The 23,101-nt window shown below is 28.9% G+C and overlaps 1 protein-coding gene and 1 pseudogene across 1 annotated transcript; both read right to left on the bottom strand.

Moving 5' to 3' along the window:
- Positions 1 to 6,785: 6,785 nt before the first annotated feature.
- LOC114408198 (thaumatin-like protein 1b) lies at positions 6,786 to 8,406 on the bottom strand. Its single transcript, XM_028371275.1, has 2 exons — positions 7,782 to 8,406; positions 6,786 to 7,095 (listed from the first exon to the last, which is right to left on the bottom strand). The coding sequence occupies exons 1-2, from the start codon at positions 8,393 to 8,395 to the stop codon at positions 6,855 to 6,857; spliced, it is 855 nt and encodes a 284-aa protein (XP_028227076.1). The 5' UTR covers positions 8,396 to 8,406; the 3' UTR covers positions 6,786 to 6,854.
- A 9,485-nt stretch (positions 8,407 to 17,891) lies between these two features.
- On the bottom strand, positions 17,892 to 21,436 carry LOC114409767 (annotated as a pseudogene).
- Between the last annotated feature and the right edge of the window lie 1,665 nt (positions 21,437 to 23,101).

Below are 23,101 nucleotides of genomic sequence, written 5' to 3' on the forward strand. Positions count from 1 at the left end.
GTTTGTTTGGAATTAGATAGTCTATCTCGTCACTTAAATGCCGTTGCATTTTTTTTTTATGAGTGTTACGTATCGTAAACCTTTTTCATTTCATTCATTGTAGTCTTTATATACAAAATTCAAAAATTAAAGTAAATTTTTGTAATTGTAAGATTAAAATTATTGATATCCATAATTTCAGATACCAATTTGACATATTATTCTTTGCTTAGGCTTTTTATTGGTTAGTATGTTAGTTTTAGAAAATAGATTAAAAAATAACTTGCATTAGAGGATCTTAAATTTTAATAATAGAATATGCATTTGCACTTAAGAAAAAAAATTATTTTGTATCAAAGAGAGAAATTCATAACAAGAATCTAGATCCACACATGTACGAATCGTTTTTTTTTTTTTTTTACATTTCAAGAGTAATTTTTATAATAAAAAAATCAAAATAGGTAACTTTTAAAAATTACATAAATGGCTAAGTCGTATGGCAATGAAAGTTGTAATGATTCTAGAAAAAGGTAGCATAATATTCGCCTGATCATTATAAAAAATAAAATAAGGCCTCTTATATTTTTGCCTTAGTTCTAATTAATTAAGATATGTGCAAACAAGTTATTATTCCAAGTGATATTGTGATCATATCCTATTTAATGTCTTGAGTTCAAATTTGCGAATAAAAACAAAAACATAAATGAAAGAAAAAATCTTTTTAAAAGTGGTCAATCAAACTTTTTAATAAAAATTAATCATATTGATAGATATTTTATACCAATGTCATGGTAACAATAAAAATATGTCTCAAATTTTGACGATTGATATTTTTTGTGTCTAAAATTTAAATTTATATTTTTTAGTCCAGTGTATTTTGAAAATTGTTGTATTTAATCTTTTTTCATAGACACAATTGTTTTGTGCCAACTAAGAAATATTGGATTCACATTTTTTTTCAGCTATTGATCAATCCATTAGAAATTAAGAAAATGGGTGAGTTTCTCTTACCTATACAAATGTCAAATTCCAAGCCTATAAGATCTTGTTATATTCATATATGAAAAAATAATCAATTTAGTAAAAGAATTCATATTAATTCTCATTGTGTGCAGAAAAAAATGTGAGTCAAAGATAGTCATCGAAAACAAACATAATTAGTCTCTAACTAATAGATTGAGACACACTTATAATTTATGATTTGTGAAAAAAAAATTCTATCCCATTTCACATTCATAGTAGCTAAAGTTTTATACCATACTATATATCATTGGAGAGTTGAGAGTTGGAAGATTCTTTTATCATAATTTCCCTTTAAAGTGATTTCATTTTTAAATCAAATATATAAGAACAGTTTATTGTTAACTTAATTTAACATACATTTCATCTTTATTTAATGTATTAAAATTGAAGAAGGTAAATATATTTGTGTAATTTTAGTTTCAATATTTTTTCTGTCATTTTAGTATCAAGATTTTAAAAAGTTCAAAATTTTGTTCAAATCTTCAAGCATATATTTATTTTATATATATAGTTAATTAAATTACTTTTTAATTATTAAATATTAATTTTTACCGCATCACAATACTAACACATCATCTTATTCCACCATAAATAATCGACATATGTAAAATGAGGATTTGATCAAAATTATAAAAAAAATTAAGAACTAAAATAGTCAAACAAAAATAGATAGACAAAAATCATAAATCAAGAATTAAAGAGAGACCTAAATTGTAATAAGCTTGTATTTTATTACTTTAAAATCAAATTTATTTGACGGGATGTTTTAAATTTATGCTTTGCATATCAATAAGTTAATTTGAGTGATATTAAATTTAGTCTTTCTCAAATAAAGTTTTAGATTCAAATTTTGTGGATAAAAAAAAACATAATTAAAAAAGAAGATTCTATTAAAAATAGTTAGATTTTGGAGTGGTACTTTGCATACATATTATTATATAATAAACAAGACAATTATTTAATGAAAGTTTGAGTTTGGATTTTGTAAATAAAGAAAATAGACATTTTGAGAACTTTATTCACTAAATAATGAGTCTTAATAACTAATGTTCTTAAAGTGTTGCTTAAGAAATTATTAACAATTTTTTATATTAAAAATCATGTTGGGGATGCAATGAAAATCACATTAAATATATATTAGTAACATTTTTAATTCTGTAAAAAAAACATTTATAATTATTTAACCAATTTCAAAAGAACAATTGTTAATAACCCAGATTTAGTTAAATTAATCTGATCACAAAGTAATTGTTTCAATACGGAATCTCCAAACAAAAAATGTTCTGACGTAGCATGGAACACAACTAAGAGTGTGTTTAGTACACATTAACTAGCTGAAAGTTATTTTAGTAAAAGTGAAAAACATGTTTAGTTAATTAACTTTCTACAAATTAATTTTTCAACTTTAAACAAACCTATTGATTAATCCTTATTGGATTAAATAATTGGCAATATGATTTTAGATTAGATTGGACATAAATGTTTGTAATTTTTTTAGATGAAAATGTTGATATTTTTTATTGGAAGAAAATGTCAATGATTTTTTTTTACCTAAATATTAGTACGTTTCATTAAATCAAAATGTCAATAAGTTGTCACAATTAAACGAAAATGTCAGTAGTTTTTTGTTAGACCTAGATATCAGTGTATTTCTATTGGACTAATTTGTTAAATCCGAAATTTCATTCCAGACATAATATTACAATAATTATTTAAAAATATATTGACAAACATAGTTTAAAATAAACATTATAATAATGATAATATTCATTATCAATCATAATATGTTAGTCACAATAGAAATTATCCAAAGTAAACATTGTACCAATTTACTAAAATAAACATTGTAACATTATATCAATCATTACAAATTTTTTCAAATTATAATAATTAGTCACAATCTATTATAAATAAAAGATAAATATATCTTGTATTTTACTTCTTCTAATCTTGACTATTTATTAACGGTGACATACATAATTTAGCGGCTGAATATATTTGTCGTATTTTTTTACACTTTTGGAGACTAAATTTTATATTTTCATTCTAGAGAGACGCATTTGTCAATGAATTACACATTTAGGGACAAAAGTGACTATTTACCCTATTCTTATTTCAGAGGGTGGGAAGACAAAAAGTATATGATAAATATGTTCCTATGTTGACAATTAGATATGATCACGTTGACAATACGTATACTATTTTATTAACAGTGACGCACGAAAGTTAACGGTTAGATATATTTGTCGCGCTTTTTATATTTTTGGAGATAAAATTTTATATTTTCATCTTTTAAGGACACATTTATTAACGAATTACCCATTCATATAAAAATGACTATTTACCCTAAAAATTAACTCAAAATAACATATTTCTCTTCCCATTAACACTTTATTGTAAGTATAAAATCAATATCTCTAACTTTAGATTTAAACTATATTATAACGGGCTTATACAACATTACAATATTTTCAACTTACAAACTAACTCGTTTTCCTGTACGTACGTACATTGTAATTTATTTTTTACTTTGTTAAAGATACCTAATCTTTTTTTGTTAAAAGTTTCTATTTTACCTTTATGTATAAGAACAAATTAAAAACGGCGATCCTTGCAGCCAAATGCGTGCAACAAAGAAAATGACTTAAAACATTTTAATTAACCATTAACGAATAACGAAACTACTGAAAGAAAAACGAAAGAAACTAACACAAGCAATTACTCGAATGTGTACATATCGGTGTAGTAAGGAAAACACTACATCTATTTCCATTGTTGTTCTCTCTCTAATAACGATTAGGGGGAATAGTGACGGTAATCCACTTCTTGACATGTTAGGAGATAATGCCTCATCGCACTCATGTTGATAAGTTTGTGGAACAGACATGTCAAAAAGTGGTGTCCCTTCTATAGTCACATGATGTTAGAAGGTTTTACAACCTTTGACACTATACACATCCTTCTTTTTAGGTTGTTACATTTTGCTTGATAACCCGATTGTATGGTAGTCTACATGACGAAGGATCTCAAATGAATAAAAGGCGTGCGAGCATGTGACTCTTGAGATTTCATACTCTTCGTTCCTAATTATACAACTTTTTAACTAATTTAAATTCTTTAAAAAATAATTAATTTAATTAATCATATTAAACCTATCAAATATTTGTATTATCATTTTAAAATTATACTTTTTTATATTTTCCTATCCACTTAATTTTTTATTAATGTTTGAAGAAAAAATAATTAAATAATACTATATAGGAAAAAAAATTGATATATTTAAAAATTAAAAAAACTTATAAAAAACAACAATTTTTTTTTTAAAAATGATATTTAAGGAGGAATTAGGGCGAGTGAAGCATAAAGCAGCCCAAGCTTGCTTTAGCCCCAAATTAATATCTCGTAAGATTAATATTTTGATTTAATTAAGTTTTTTATATCTAAAAAATATGTTATTTTTACATTATTATTTAATATTTTCTTTAAAATAAATACTTAAAAAAATTGTTTTAATAAAGTCATTCATTGATATTTAATTATTATATCATTATATCTTATGATTGATATTTAATTATCACATCATTCTTTTTAATAATGTGACAATGATATATGTTTGTAATTAAACATAGTAACCTAACACTTCATTTATCATATATCACTCGAATTAAAATTATGATATTGGCATAATTATTAATTTAATAAGGTCTGTTAGTGAGGAAAATCGTATAAGATTATGCATTCTCTTGGTCTTCGCATGGTGCCTGTTTTAAGACATGTCGTCTTCGACTGTTGACTCTTTTTTTGTGTGGTTAAATTAATTAATTAATCCATTTTATTTTATCACAATCAATCCTTATAAAATAATCCTTAACTTTTTGGTACTTTTTACAAATTTAGTTTTACATTTTTGTCATTAGTGTTGCACCGATATTAAAAAAAGAGGAGTGATACACTTATAATAATAATAATCTGTATAACATTATATTTTGAGTGTATTTCTTTTTTCATCTTATCATTGTATTTTAAATTTAAATTTATCTCTTTCTTTTATCTTTTTATCTTTTTTTTATTTTAGTTGTATATTTTATTTTACAAATATAATTTTTCTCTTAAACAAATGCTATAATACGTGTTAAAAGGTAATTAACAAAGAAGAATGGAGGTTTTGTAAGAAAAGAAGAAGAAGAAATTAGTTACATGTGATTTTTTTTTACAGGAACATGTAATTTCTTAAAATTGTACTAAGAAGCACTTTAATTTATTTTTTTAGGGGAGAAGCACTTTAATTAAGTCAGGTGAATTCTTGAACACTACGTTTTATTTGTTTGTAATGTTGAACTCTACCGAAAACAAAAAGCTTTACACAAAGACGTTTATTTTTCATGTAAAATATAATAAATAATTTTTCTTAAAATTATTTATTTTAAAAAGGCCTCACTTTTAAAATTAATTAGCTTTAGCTCTAAAAGTATGTTGAGCAACCTGTGGCGAATGAAATAATAATCATAACAAGGTGGTGTCGTACACTGTATTTTTAACTTAAATCGAAACAGACAATAAATAAAGGAATGCTTGGGGATTTATGCTGATCGAGGGTTATATAGCCTGTGGAGTCATACTATAGGTGGTAATAAGTATAAAAAAAAAAAAAAACACTTGTTTTCCAAAATTAAATGGGACTTGTGTTTTGCTAGTAGACAAAACACTTGATAGTAGTACTCCTTTGATTCTTCCAACATATTAGTTTGAACAAGATTGACTAAAGAATGGCATCTTTATTTGTTGCTTTTTAGGTATTTAGTTGTAAAAAATTTAATTAAGTTTAATATTTGTATAATTTTTAATGTATGTTATTCTAATATAGTGGGCCAATTTTCTTGCAGGCCAAGAGTAATGCTGCAAATATGCAATATTGGTATGAGTGATGCTCTAAATCTGTAATATTGATATTTAAATTCAAAATTTATCACTCATTATACTGCACCTCTTTTTTTATTGTTTTGTATTACTTAGAAAATTAATTATTCATTAATTACATTATACATTAACGGTATTTTTATAATTGGATATATAAAATATTTCTCTCTAAATATATCAATTATTACTAAAATTGATCCAAAAGTCACTTTTACACTCTATTCTAAATATATAAATTTTCAGCATAATGCAGCCAAACAATATCTTAACAAGGATGGAATGAGTTGACTTTAATGTCAATCGGAAAATATATATATATATATATATATATATATATATATATATATATAAGGAAATTGATTATAATAATTTTTGCATGTGTAAGAGCTCAAAAAATTAAATTTTCAATGATAAAAATATAATAAATAATTTTTCTTAAAATTATTTATTTTAAAAAGACCTCACTTTTAAGATTAATTAGCTTTAGCTCTAAAAGTATGTTGAGCAAGCAGAGCATGTAGCGAATGAAATAATAATCATAACAAAGTGCTGTGGTACACTGTATTTTTAACTTAAATCCAAACAGACACTAAGTGGGTGGACTTAATTAACCCTGTTTGTTAGTAGGAAAAACATATTTTTTACTCCCAAATGCCATCTAGTGAGAGAAAAAAAAAGAAAGTATAATAGATACTTATGTAAATGTATGTTTTCTTCAAAGGTACATTCTGAGTTTCTCAATTGAAAGTAAAAGCAATATATATAAGAAATACAAAATACACGCAAATGGACCATGACTGCGGCCAACACCTCTTAACAGAACCTGTATCCCACAGGCACTGGTGCCACCTTAATTATGTGGGAGAGAAATATATATGGGCAATAAGAAACTAATTGAGGAAACGTGAGGGCAATAAGAAAACCTTGGCCATACTCTAATGCCCATCAACCATCTCAACAATACTATTGGCAGTATTTTGTTGGGGATCGTGGGTTTTAGCTTTAGCTCTTCCGAAGAACATGTTGATTCTGCATTCTCTATTTGGTGAGCGATACCATATGTTGCATGCGCAACAACTTAAAATAGAAACTGAGAACACAGTAGGTATGAGTATCTTCATCAGGAGCATGAGGACGTAGTGGGATGAGCGGTCCACCACCCGAGCTGGAAATTTTCTGCATGAAAAATTCAACCACCCAAATCCACCAAATTAATGCTCAAGATGAGAGTTTGCCATTGGATTATTTTTTTATATTAATAAAAACTAGGCAATTTTTATTATTTATGATGATTTTTTCTGTTACTTAAATTAAGAATAAAAAAAATAATGAAAATGTGTAAAAATCATTATGAGCTGTTCACTTGTACGGATCAACATACTAGTTAATTAATTACCATAAGTATAAAGTATTAAATTTAATTAATTAATTCCCAGTCCGTGCACTTTAATTGTGGAATTTTATACAACAAAAGTGAACGTTTATGTGTGATTAGATGTGAACTGTTTTGATTTAGTAGACAACACTACACTCATTTGTACTGTTGGAAAGGGCTAATAAGTTTCTTTTTCTTTGCCTTTAAAAAGGGGGATAATAATATCTATCTATATTAATACATTTAAAATCGTTTTAAGGCTTAGACTCATTTTGCCGGTTTTTATAATTCAACGACTTAAACCAAGGTTAAAAAAAAAGAGTCATCCATGTATATTTACACTGACAAAACAAATAATAAATAAATAAAATTAATATTTATAGATTATGTTATCCATGATTAATATTCTAAAAAAATATAATGAATGAACATGACAAGATAATTATAATAAAGCAGGGAGTAGTATTTATTAAGAAATTAAAAGTACCTCTTGGAGAAAGCGGGGCAGAAAGTGATGGTATAATCTGCAGAGACACAAGTGAAGGAGGCATTGTGATAAGCATCAGGGCAACTAGTTTTTAAAAAGTGTGAAAACAAGGTGGAATTATTGCTGCATGGCTCATGAACCTCGCACGAGCTTTTGCACCCCACAACGCCCTCGCCCTCTTTTATCACCTGCAGCTCCACCGGACACTTTTTGTTCAAGTTCCTCCGGCAACCAGTCGCCCTACAGTTTTCGGCTCCTATTCCGCTCCGCGGTTCCACCACCAGGGGGAGGTTGAAACCGTCCACGAGGCTCACGTCGAAGTGATCCAGCCCGCCAGTGCCATTCAGAGTGAACTCTGCCAGAGTGACTGGTGCGGTGGCGCCGCCACATTCTACAGTGGAGGAGATGCAATCACCAGTGACGCACGTGAAACTTCCGGTGATGTTGTAGGAGCAGAGGGTCCGGCCCCAGAGTCTGCCGGACCAGGTTGGAGGCACTTGGATGGTGTTGGTGTCCCCTGGTTGGAGAACGAAGCCCGGGGTGTGGATCGGCCAGCTTCTGGTAGCAGATAAAATGGCTGGCCAAACTGTGTAGCTGCACTTGTTGGTGACCATTAATGTCGCTCCGTACGAACCTAGAGGATAGAGAAACAAAATTATTTATTATGATAAATAATATGATTTAATAAAAAAAAAAACTTCCAGTATCAACACTTATAATAGAAATCTTCAAAACAAGTTTTTTTTAACAACCAAAAACAAAAGACATATGTAAGTATATGAATAAATATCACCTGATAGGAATCCTAAGAAAAACACTACAGTAGTAATAAACATTTGATTTGAAGCTGAAGCTGAAGCTGGAGGGGAGTAACGAGAAGCGGTGCCAACGTCAGCGTTGGAGTGGTGAAGCAAAACTACGAAAAGGGTGAAGAGAGAAGACAAATAATGAAGTGTAGGTGCTGACATGATCTTAGACATGAGGATGGCAATGGCAATCGCAATGATACTATATATTATTATTGTGAGGTATAAAAATGTTTATTTGATTTCCCACACTTCCGGTGAAAATGGATGACACAGTGATATTTTCGCAAGCAATAAGCACTTAAATAATACAATTCGAACCAATTTCTAGAGCGAGAAAGAGGAAGACAAAAATTTATTTGTATATGTTGAATATTTTGATGAATGAGAAAGAAGATACTGCTTGAAAAGTCATTTTCTCATCTTAAAAACACCTTAGCGTATACCCTCTTCCCATGTAGGGCCTGCTTGAAAGCTATGTAGATGTTTCTATTAACTCCTCTCCTCGTTTCTTCTCTCTTCCCTTTATTTATTTATTTTTTTATTTTCTGAATTTAAATTAAATCCGTCCCATTTTCTAGAACGAGAAAGAGGAAGACAAAAATTTATTTTTTAAAAAAAGAAGTTAATTGAGTTTCGTCATTTGCATATAGCAGCGGTAGTGGTCATGTTAACCATCAGTCTCTTATCTTTGCCTAACGCTGGTGTACCACCAAATTCGTACAAATATTACTTTTGTGAGTATAAAGAGGTGAGGCCAAAGCAAAGTGTAGTAGTCGTAGTTGTAGCCCCTGCCTGAGATTAACTATATACTAGTTGACATGGTGTTCTGATAGTTGCGAGAACACCATGTCGATGGATGCATTGGAGGTTTTCCGATAGTTGCGAGATGAGGGTGTGGAGATTGATGAGGTTAGTGGTTGCGATGATAGGTCGTGGAACATTTTATGGATTTTGCAATATGAGGCTTTTAGGTATTCTGATTAGGTTTTAGAGTTATTGTAAAAAAATTTACCATACCCAATTAAAAATTGCAACCCATTAACAGACTCCAGTTGACACATGTTAGTCAACCTAAATTGTCAACAGTAATGTCCAAATCTAGACTGGAGGGTCAAAATTGCGTGATTGGATATAAAAGATGGGCTAAATGCGTAAATAATTTTAAAGAGATACCAAATTTAAAATTGGAGACAACTAGGGAAACCAAATTTATAATTTTACCTTTTTTTTTAACATTATTTTTCATTCTTGTAGATAAAAAAAGCTTATCATCATCATGCCAACAACATATAGAAAGCATTCCTTAAACAATAAAATTTTATACAAAAATTAAAAAATTGAGTTTGATAATGAGTATATGACTTGAATCTAAGATTTTTCTTCCATGCAAATTACTTGTGAATTTTTATATCGATCATTTTTATGAACTTTGTGATTTTTATATTGATCAACAGTAAGTCTTCTTCATCCTTTCGTCTTCCTTTTGTTGCTTAAGATCACTTTAACTATTTTTTTACATTTTTTTTTCATTTTCTCTCTTAGCCTTGTTATTCAAGAACTTGTTTAGAAATACTATAATGAAAGGAACATGGAGTTTGTCGTTAGATATTTGACCAAATCTTGGTACTTTTTACAAGTTAGGTGTGGTAAAATAATTAATTTTATAAGGATTGATTGACCCAAAACAGGGTATATATTGAGTCAAGCGTTCTGGTAAATATGTTATGAGGTGATAATGATCTATCCACACAAAACTTTTCTTATCGCACGAATACGAAATCCTTCCAATCAAGCGCGTCCTCACCGGTCCACCGGTCCCACAAGACCATTCTAAATTAAATTGGTAATCAAGCCCGATTGTATGGTAGTCACGAAGGATCTAAAATGAATAAAAGGCGTGCGAGCACGTGATGACTCTTGAGATTTCATACTCTTCGTTCCTAATTATACAACTTTTTAACTAATTCGAATTCTTTAAAAAATAATTAATTTAATTAATCATATTAAACCTATCAAATATTTGTATTATCATTTTAAAATTATACTTTTTTTTATCCTTCTATCCATTTAATTTTTTTATTAATATTTGAAGAAAAAATAATTAAATAATAATATGTAGGAAAAAATAATTAATACATTTAAAAATTAAAAAAACTTATAAATTCTAAACCATTGATTTAAAATCAACAAAATTTAACGGTTGTGATTATATCCTGATAACATGGTGGTGAGGAATAGTCTCCCTCAGAAAAGATAATAGTAGTGTGCTGAGGACAGAGAAAGAGAAAGAGAGAAGACAGAGAAAGGGTAGATTAGAGAAAAGAAGGAAAATGAAAATAAATAAAATAAAAAAGAAAAAAAATTCTAAATCACTGATTTAAAATTAACAAAATCTAATGGCCGATGATTATATCCTTATAACTTTCATACAATAGTAAGAAATAGTCTCCCTCAAAAAAAAGATAATAGTAGTGTGCTGAGGACAGAGAAAGAGAAAGAGAGAAGACAGAGAAATGGTAGATTAGAGAAAAGAAGAAAAATGAAAATAAATAAAATAAAAAAGAAAAAAATTCTAAACCATTGATTTAAAATCAACAAAATTTAACGGCTCTGATTATATCCTGATAACTTTCACACGGTGGTGAGAAATAGTCTCCCTCAGACGAGATAATAGTAGTGTGGTGAGGGCAAAGAAAGAGAAAGAGAGAAGACAAAGAAAGGGTAGATTAGAGAAAAGAAGAAAAATAAAAATAAATAAAATATAAAAGAAAAAAAAATTAAACCATTAATTTAAAATCAACAAAATCTAACGACTATAATTATATCCTTGATAACTTTCACACGGTGATAAAGAATACTATCCTCAGAAAAGAAAAGATAATAGTAGTGTGCTTCCAGTAAATAGCGTACTCATATTATTATTATTTTCAAAGGCTACATGTGTATTCATTCTCTACTAAACTTGTAGATTGTATTGGAATTCGATTTGGTTCTTTCTCGTAAGATTTTACATTTAAGTTTTGTAAATAAACAATATATATAATTACAACACAAAATTTTACTAAAAATATTAAACAATTTATTTAATAAAAATTAATTATTTATAAAATCAATAAACACTTGAGTTGAAGCTGAAGCCATATTTGATGAATGATGTACTGATTAAACAGACAATGAATAAAGGAATGTGAGAACAATGAATATGAGATGAATGGAGGAAGAGATGGAGGGGTATTTAATCCAGCCCAATAGTAGGAAACCTACTAAAGCGGGAGAGGTTGACATGATGGAGAGTTGCTTCTCCGAGTCATTGGAAAGTTTTTCCAATGCCCCGTTACGTGCAGAAATTTGTCCAATGACCCGCTACGTGATAAGAGATAAATCAAAATCGGCTTAAGTCTCAGACAGCTCAAAAAAAATTATTATAAAAATAAATTTTAAATTATTAATTACAACAATTTAATTAATAATTTTACATAAAAAATCCATAAAATTAATTTTAAATAAGACAATAATAATTTTAATAAATTATTTTATAAATAAATAAAAAATCTCATTATTTTATATCTTTCAAATCCTTAAATTTTACCCCAGAAAAAAACTTCTACACGTAACGGGTCATTGCAAAAAATACACCCGCTTCAAAGGTCACATCTTACAATAGTAGGGGTATCGAAATCTCAGAGTCAAAAAGGTGTTGCCTTACCTTTTTTGTTCCAAGCAAGTAACGGCAAAAGTGGACAAAATTGCAACGACTTTCTTGTTCCCTCTGCCCCTGCCTTACCTTTTTTTACGGTAACACCCTTGCATATTTTTCTTCTTATGTTAACATATATATATATGGTGAAGGGGCTATCCAAATAAGATGAAGGGCTTCTGAACTAGAGATATTAAATGAGGGAATGTGTTGCAAAGAGACACGTAATGATTATGATGAACGTCACATATTACCATAATAGGGGTATCCAAATCTCAGAGTCAGAAAGAATATATGCTTAATCTCTTATGAAGAATATATATATATATATATATATATATATATATATATATATAAGGAATAGAGAAAAAAAACTAAAAATAGCTAAGCAATCTAGTGAAAAAATAATGAACGTATTGTGAAGATAGTATATTGTATTGTAAATTCTTGCAAAATTTATTGTAAATTATAGACATTATTACTCTCATTTTATTATGTAATTTTTTGTATTATGTAATTAAATGATGTTATATTTGTTGAAAATTATGATGATAGTTTTGGTTCAAATCAATGTATATATATATATATATATCAATATCAGAGACGTAGGAAAAAATTTAGAAGAAAGTAGGAAAAACTTTAGAAGAGTACAAAAAAAAAATCTAAGATGATTATGTGAATAATTATCTTAGTATGTCTATCTTTCTAAGACGGTTATAAGTATAACCGTCTTAATATGTTGAAAAGGACTTGACAATCTAAGACGATTATGGGAATAACCGTCTTAGAATATGAGACATATTAAAACAGTTATATGAATAATCGTCTTAGAAAAGTCATCATACTAAGATAGTTATTTTGATAACCGTCATAGATGCTCATGTATACTAAGCCGATTAAGGATCAACAATTGTCTTCGTATTGGAAATATTCAAAGACGGTTATTTGAATAACAGTCCTAGAAAGTTGATTCTACGAAGACGGTGAAAAATTATCGTTGTATATTAGTTTCCATTTACAACACCCCTGCTTATGATGGTTAAAAACCATCATAAAATGTCCTATACAACCGACTTAGAAGACATTAATTTTAGTAGTGTATTGGTCTTATTCTTTCATGTTTTTCATACAATTAATTTTTATATGAAATTTTTTACTAGATAGAAGATGGCACAATAATATATATATATATATATAATATGAATAATTAAGTTAGTCGCATTAATATTTATTACAGAATTTTGATGCCTATAATTAAGTTAATGTAATAATATATTTTCAAATTAATTACTCATGCATAATCGTCGATCAGACTTGATAAAAGTCATCATACTAATTATATTAAACTTCACCATTAAATATATACAATATGAAAGGATAATCTTAATTTGTCGAACAACATGCAAGTTTTGTATAACCCATTTTTCTGCCCCTTTTTCCACTCCTCATTTGAGTATATTAGACTCGTATGTTGATAGTGTGAAATTGGTTAGCCAGGGACCATATACTGACTTTCGCTGGTATGCTTTTCTTGCCGATTTTTAAATGAATTTTTTAAAAAATTCATAAAAACTGACTATTTTTTTTACGTTAAAATCAATTATCCCTAATTTAACTACAATTAATTACAATTATATTTAATTTTTTTCATTTAATTTTTTTCCGTTAAAATTAACCATGCTTAATTTTTTTCATTAAAATCAATCATCCCTAATTTAACTACAATCAATTACAATCATATTTAATTTTTTTCGTCTAATTTTTTCTGTTAAAATCAACCATCCATAATTTAATTACAATCATATTATCAAATCAACTAAATACGATTGTAATTGATTAGACATGGTTGATTTTAACGAAAAAAATTAAATATGATTGTAATCATCCCTAATTTAATTACAATCAATTGCAATGATTGTAATTAAATTAGGGATGATTGATTTTAACAGAAAAAATTAGACGAAAAAATTAAATATGATTGTAATTGATTATAGTTAAATTAGGGATGATTGATTTTAACGGAAAAAAATTAAATGAAAAAAATTAAATACGATTGTAATTGATTGTAATTAAATTAGGGATGATTGATTTTAACAGAAAAAATTAGACGAAAAAAATTAAATATGATTGTAATTGATTATAATTAAATTAGGGATGATTGATTTTAACAGAAAAAATTAGACGAAAAAAATTAAATATGATTGTAATTGATTATAATTAAATTAGGGATGATTGATTTTAACGTAAAAAAAATAGTCATTGTTGATTTTAACAAAAAAAATTAAATACGATTGTAATTGATTGTAGTTAAATTAGGGATGATTGATTTTAACGGAAAAAAATTAGGCATGTTGATTTTAATTGAAAAAAATTAGACGGAAAAAATTAAATATAATTATAATTAATTGTAGTTAAATTAGGGATGATTGATTTTAATGGCTGTGATTATATCCTGATAACTTTCACACGGTGGTGAGGAATAGTCTCCCTCAGAAAAGATAATAGTAGTGTGCTAAGGACAGAGAAAGAGAGAAGACAGACAAAGGGTAGATTAGAGAAAGGAAGAAAAATGAAAATAAATAAAATAAAAATGAAAAAAAATTCTAAACCATTAATTTAAAATCAACAAAATCTAACAGGCTGAGTCAAAAGGTTCATGAGCTTCGTGAGCACATAGCATAAGGGATATTCATGCCACCCTGAATCCAAAGTCGAAATAAATTTTTCGTATAATATATAATTTCCAAGTCAATTGGAATTTGGAAAATTGGAAACATGGAGGACCACACCCTAACCTTTAAAATATTTTTAAATGCCATACAGATATTCATGCCAATTTGAATAACACAAAGTTATTCTTGCACATACACACAACGTACACAACGTCTTCCGGAAAATTATTTTTTGAAAAATTATTCATGCCAATTATATTTTTATCATTCTTGTACATACACACAAAGTTATTCATGCCAATTATATTTTTATCATTGAAATTATATATTATACGACAAATTATATACAATTCGAACCAACCCCAACGAAAAGGACTAAATTATGTTTGTGTATATTGTGAGGTGCTGACTATCAAATATGTTGAATATTTTGATGAATGAGAAAGAAGATATTGCGTATTCCAATCAAGCGCGTCCTCATCGGTCCACCGTGGCAAAATAATTCATGCGCATTAGAATGGTCCTGTTGGTCAATGGCAATTTCAATAACAAGGCTAAGAGAGAAAATGAAAAAAAAATGTAGAAAAATAGTTAAAGTGATCTTAAGCAACAAAAGGAAGACGAAAGGATGAAGAAGACTTACTGACAAAAGGACGAAATTATATATTATACGACAAATTATATATTTTTATCATTTGCCCACATGCTACACTTCTTATTCATGCCAATTTTTTTATCATTGAAATTATATATACGACAAATTTATTTCGACTTTGGATTCAAGAAACGTGTTGTTCCTTTTAATAGGTGACGATTTGCCACAAATTTTGAATCCAAAGTCGAAATAAATTTGTCGTTAAATTAGGCGGAAAAAATTAAATATGATTGTAATTGATTGTAGTTAAATTAGGGATGATTGATTTTAACGGAAAAAAAGTAGTCATTGTTGATTTTAACATAAAAAATTAAATACGATTGTAGTTAAATTAGGGATGATTGATTTTAACGGAAAAAAATTAGGCATGTTGATTTTAATGAAAAAAATTAGACGAAAAAAATTAAATATGATTGTAATTGATTGTAGTTAAATTAGGGATGATTGATTTTAACGGAAAAAAATTATATACAATTGTAATTGATTGTAATTGATGATTGATATAATATACGTCGAATGTATGACCGACCAAATCATCAGTCTAGCTACGTTGTCCAGCTACGTCTGAAAAAGGAGCTTGCCATGCATGACCAAATCGCCAGTCACATTGGCGTTTCCCACCTAGCTTGATCAAATTGCCAATGGCACACAAGGCTAGTGCAAATCGCCAATGGTAACGGCATTTTCCTCCACGTGTTGATCCAAGGCATAGTCGCTAGTCCAAATGGCATTTTGCATGTGTAGAAACAACACCCCTCGGGAAAAAGTTTAGAAAGAGACCCAAATTAAAAATTTGTTTCTAAAAGAAGCCCTCTTAAGATAATTTGCCGAATGAGTTCATGTTTTAAGTTTTTGTAACTAGTGACTTGTGGTTAATTATTTTTTTATTTTTTTATTAGTGAATTAAAAGATATTATTATAAAATTTATAATATAATAATTTACACACGCTCTGTTTAATTAACTAAATTATAATTTCTTAATGTTGATTATGTTTCTTAATTAGTCAATCTTGTTAAATGTGTTGTATCATATTTTATATTTACGGGATATTCTACACATTCACATGAAGGTAGTTATTGACATAATTAATCATGTTGTTTCTTGACTATCATATGCATTTCATATATCATAAAAATATTTAATATATTATATTTTATTATAGGATAAATTATATTTTTAGTACCTAAAATTTTTTCTTGTAAGAAAGAGAAGTCCTTAAACTTTTTAAAAATTTGTTTTTAATCCCTAAATATTTTGTCTATTTTTAATTTTTTAACTCTTTTTTTTATCTTTACTTTTAGTCCTTTAATTTTTTTATCATCCTTAATTTTGATCTTCTCAAGGGACTAAAAATAAGGATGAAAATTTTTTTAAAAACTAAAAATAGATGAAAAAAAATTCAGAGAAAAAAAACCAAAAATTTAAAAACTAAAAACATAATAAACCCTTTATTATATCATTTTGTTCATTAATATAATGTGATGATAAAATATTTTTTTACTAAATATGTGCAAAAATATTTTACAGTAATAATATATATCATGTAAATTCTACAAAATTAATTATCAATAATTTTCATACAAGAAAATATTTCTAAAAATATTAAATTATAATATACTTTTCTTTCACGTATGATGTCTGTAAAAAAGCATAATTCTTAAAGACAACTTAATTTAAATATTTATAAGAGAAATGAATATTATTTAGACTTAATTATAAATTTGATATTTAAATTCAAATCGAATCATTTTAAAATTTAAGGATTAAATTGAATTGTTTAAAATAATTTAAGGATGAAATCAATAACTAAGCCTAAATTTACCTTGTTTTTTTATTAACCAACTATGACTAAGTAAATAATAACGTGGCTGTACATCAATAATCATTATTTAATTAGTCTTTTCCCAAATTTGAATTACATCATTTTCCAACTTGTGCATTGGACATGTATAAATTATATCAAATACTATAAATGCGTTTGAAAACAGCCTAAGCTTTCCCTTTCATGATAAAACGACAAAGTCTTTATTAATATCATCACTACATAATCATGACTGTTGCTGTATCTTACTGCCAGCCAACTTTTATGTCCTGAGGCATTTGGTGCTTGTGTGTGTTCTATTACATAATTTAATCTGCAACCTCTTATTTTTGTTATTGATTTTATTTATCTAATCTTTAGTACAATTTGCGTCTAAGATTCGCAATTTATATCAATAAATAAAATTCATAAAAAATGCAATCACATTGTGACTGTATTGTAGACTTGGGCGGGTTAAAACTGAATTTGATATGCGTATGCAAGATTATTAAGTGAATTCTGTAACTACGAGACATATTCTAACTTCAAATAAGAAAAGTATGAACTATGAAGGCCACGAGGTAGAATCAAAGGGATCATGTACCAAGAATGTACATATTGATTTTCATCACCCCTTTACCTTCTCACTTGGCCGATACAATACTAAGCCTCTAAAAGCATGGACATACACATACTTCACCCAGGTAGTGATATAAACAGTTGTACAAGGTCTTGCCCATCCTCTTGTGTGCAAATAATAATCCGACACATAACCGGCTCCGAAGCGTCCCAGGAAATTCCAAATGCTCCACAAAGAAACCAAGGAACCTGTCTCATGGCTGGTATAACCAAGGGATTCCCCTATTTGGCCTAAGTTGTTAACAGTTGCAAGTCCTGATCCCATACCACATGCCACAGAAACAAACAAAACCCAAAAGTTCACAGTTTTCACTGCTTGGAAAAGATTCAGGTTTTCTCCTAGTTGCAAATTAGTTCTTTGATTGTTGAAAGAATCTTTCCATGCATCCTCCCTTTCTGTAGTATCCTCGGGGCTTGGCTCGACAATTAGTGGTGACCCCTCATCTAGAAAACTTCTACCGGAGTTCTTTTCATGTGCTTCAAATGCAATGCAAAGAAGTGAGGCTAGCAACACAATAAGCACAACAAATATAAAGATGCGCACCGATGATTGCAGACTAAGGATGTTCTCTAGGATTATAACAACCATAAGGTATGCAGCAACAACCAGAGCCATCGAAGAAAACATATTCAGATACTTCCTTTCTTCCCCCTCGTGAGTGTTGTGGATTCTTACAAACCACATAAGTAGCAATGTATTTATAGGTGGTAAGAGAGCTAGCGTCAGAAGATATGACATAGGCTTGTTGTTGAATATTGTTCGGTACATTTGAATTAATATTGCTCCACTCAGACCAAGAAATCCCTATCAAAAAGTACAATATTTATAGCGTAAGTTGTGTCCATATATGATATAACATCACATATATATTGGATACAGAACTTATAATTGTGCCAGCATTATAATACTTATGCTAGTGTTACATAGACTGCAGCTGAGGACATTCAAAACTTTGGATTGTTTTGTACATTAAAAATAGAGTTTTTTTAAAATATATTATATACTATTTTTTATATCAATTTTTACGGTAATAGTATCTTTTATCTATTTTCAATTTCATCTCTTTATTTATGTTTTCCCTTCTTGTTTATTTTTAAAATATATTATACATTTATACATATACCATTTCTCTTAAAATTATTATCCAAAATAAGAAAAACTATTTTTCAGAAAAAATGTTGGTAACACAAATATGTTCTTTGTTTGAACTATCTATGGAGTGTGTTTGGATGAGGAAATTTAAAATTATGTAAAATTTGAAATTCTAAGAATTTTAAATACTTTAATTGAAATTTTTATTTTTAAAATTTTGTGATTGGATAAAAAAGATTAAAATTGTGAGGATGAAAGAAAATGAATGCAAAGAGTAGAGAAGATATGGTTGATGTGCTTCTAGAGTGAAGAATATTGATGCGGTATGAGGAGTCGCAGGGGATCAGAGACACGACAACGTACACCATTATACCCAGGTCCTCTGCGCCAGTGAGCACCTCCACCGTATGATAGGGCACTGGCAGCTGCTCCCGTGACTGACGGGTGCAATTTTACATGTCCCCTACACCCGCACCCGATCAACATTCTGCGAGCCCAGACGATGTTTCTTGAAGAATGAGATCATTATTGACGTGAGAGAAGAGTCGCGAGTTCAAGAACGAGATTTTGAAAACTTTCACGTGAAAGAGATGATGAAGGTTATAAAGGAAATACACAAAAAATATGGAAGGTTATTCTATCAAAAAGAGAATTTCAATTTCTCACTTTTTAGAAGGAAATTAAAATTTTACATTTTTAGTTGTTTAAAGTTCTATTTTAAAATTCCAAAAATTTAAATTCTTCATAAAAAAAACATTCAAACAATGAATTTTAAATTAAAAAAATTTAAATTCTCTAGTAAAGTTTACTTTCCTCAGTTAAAATCATCAGTTAAAATTTTTTATCTAAATTTTCTATCTAAATGCACTCTTAATTTTTTATCTAAATTTTCTATCTAAATGCACTCTTAATTCCTAAGTTAATGTATTTCTACATTAAAAAAAAGTTAATTTATTTCAGGAAAGTTTAGAATCAATTTGAAAAGTTTCTTAATCTTAATTTTTATACTTTAAGGACTGCATATGAGAAATTTGAAGGCATACTTGTTAGTTATTGAGCAAATTTACTAACACTCCTTGAGGTTCTTTTATTTTGCTCACAGTGTAGGTAAGTTTAATAGAGGTAAAACAGAGGAGGGTATGGGAGGAAATTTGATGAAACTAACTAACTGAGGTTGGTAGGATAATTTACTTTTAGTTATTTTATACTGAAAATATACCGAACACGTCCTTTACTAGATTCCTTCCTTCAAACACTTCCTTCCAACATTCTTTCATTAGCTGAAACTTATGGTAAACTAAGGTAAGGTATGTTTGAAGGAGGGTGGCAAAGAGAATGTTGCTAATACTCCTCTATTTTATATGAATTTCACTAAATAATCTGAAAGAGAGACTATGTTAAAATAATTTCTCACAACATTATGCTAGTTAAAATTGGTTAAACTAATCTGCAGATTTCTCAACTACTTAATAAACAAATACAACACAATTTTAGGAACTTGATTAAAAAATAAATACAAGTTAAGAGGCCAATTGAAAAAAAAAAATAGAAACCTTATTAAAAATTAGGTAAAAAAAATTAGTAAACCTTCACAAATTTTGTTCCCATCTTTAACGGTAAAATTATCCCCTTTATGTTTGGAATAAGAGTCAGAGAGGAAATGATTTTGCCTGAAAGTGCATCAATAAATAAATAGAAAAAACCTTGATAATGTCGACGATGGTTCCGCTATTGTTGGCGAAATTACGCACGTCGTTGACAACGTTAGAGGTGTTAAAGAAGCTCTGCACGTGTGCCGCAACGAACATGAACAAGCACATGACGGGCAAGGGCACCGGGGGTAAGAGTCCGGCGACGGCGGCCCACATGAGAAAATAGCCCAAGAAGCTTTGGACCGAGCTAGGGCCCGATCGTAGTTCTGCGAACCAGGAAGTCGTAGAGGAGGCCGGAGAGGACGCCGACGTTGACTCCGATGTCCTTGGAGACGGATACGACTTCGAGTGTTGATTGATCGTAGCGCTGTGTTGACTTTATGGTTTGTGAGTAGATGGAGAATGTGTAGAGTGACCCGCTGGTGCACTGGATCCATATGCTCACCACCGTCGATCCCCACTTCGAGTTAAGGAGGAAATTCAATTTTGTGAACTCCATTCGAGTCATGTGGTTCAATTTCTCGGTTCCTTCTGCATCAGAACTGAGTTATGGGTTCTCTCCGGTGGGGACACCTGGTCTTGGATACTGTTCATGGAGACAGCTGTACCTACATGCTTGCGTTGCGTTACTTTTCCAATAAATTTTCCATTTGTTGGGAATTAAATTAGATTATGTTCGTTTCAGCCAAATAAATATTTTATTTGTTTTGGACATGTAGGAAGAAAAGAAAAAATACATTTCATGGGAATACATTTGAAACTAGCCACATTTTAAGGAGACCTCTCATTCTCTAAAGAGATTGATGATAATGAGAATTCTAAAATTGTGCAAATAAAGAGTCTTATCATCAAGAATAAGATTAATCAGTTCGTGAATATTCTTCAATAATGATATCAAATATAACAAGAATGAGAAGGATAAAGATTCAATTTTTTTTTTTTTATCAAGATGCATCTTCTCTCTTATCAAAAGGCCCAATATACATCACTTTGAGATTTATTTCCCAAACTACACCAGTTGAGGGATGCTTTAGGGAAGTTTGGGTTGGTCACCCCAACTTCCCTTCTTAATATTTTTTTTATAAATTAAAATATTATTAAAATTAAATATTATATTATATAAAATTATTTTTGATTGATTTTAAAATTACTTATTTATTAAATTAATTTTTGAAGGGTTGATTAAATTAATTTTGTTATTAAGAAAATGATATTATTAAATTTAATTATTTTTGTTACATTATTTAATTTATTTAAGATGTTTTTTGGGTGAATATTTATTTTAAAATATGAATTTCGTATAATAATATATTTATTTTAGTAAAAAAATTAAATTTTTAATATAATTATTTTACTAAATATAGTTAGTTTGTTTATGTCATTAGATTTAATTAAAAATGATAAAGCTAAAGGTTTTAACAATTTATTTATAGAAAAACATTATATTACATTATCAATAAAATATTTAAACAATCATATTTGACTAAGGAAAAAACTTAAGATGAGGATATGTTAGGATAATTGTTTCTATTATGACAATGTTGCACATTTTTTTCTACCTGCCCGTTCATTTTCGTCTTCGTTCTTCTTCTCAGTAGGAATGCGAGTTGAAACGGGACGACCCTTTATAGTCCTCTTTCTCCTTGGATTAGGACCCCACTAATCTCCTTCATATTCTTGCCACATTGATTTGTATGGCAGTTGTCGCAACCTACCCTTCGGCGGGAGGGCGACGCGTGACTCGCGGGATGCGTGTTCCACGAAAGGAATACGCGCGGAGTCGCCACCAACGTTTATTCGAGGAAAACGTCGGAAAAACCGGAAAAGACGCGATCTACGAACTTTTAAGTTGAAAGGTTCGGGAGTTGTATTTACGCACGGGGAAGGTATTAGCACCCCACACGTCCGTCCCAAGGGACGGCAGCCTTTAATCGAATGTGCAAACATGACTTTGATTTTTTATGTTCCCTTTTTATGTTCTTATATCCTTTATACCCTTTTTATATTTTTTTCCTTTTTGTGGTCGACAAGGGTGTTTCCCTTTGCTCCTACGTATTCCTCAATTGCGATGAGGAAATCAGACCTACGTAGTTCTTTCGGAACAAAGTGTTTGGTTAAGTTATTTTTGTCTTTTTTGTAAAATATGTTTTTATTGAACAAAAGGTCATTTAAGGTGTTGGACCATTAAACGGTCTTTTGATTTTGAAAGGAGAGAAACGTTAAGGCGTTGGACCATTAACGACCTCTTGTTTTTGAAAGGAGAGAAACGTTAAGGCATTGGACCATTAACGATTTCTTGG

Source organism: Glycine soja, chromosome 4, assembly GCF_004193775.1.
Source record: "Glycine soja cultivar W05 chromosome 4, ASM419377v2, whole genome shotgun sequence".
Lineage (NCBI taxonomy): Eukaryota > Viridiplantae > Streptophyta > Magnoliopsida > Fabales > Fabaceae > Glycine > Glycine soja.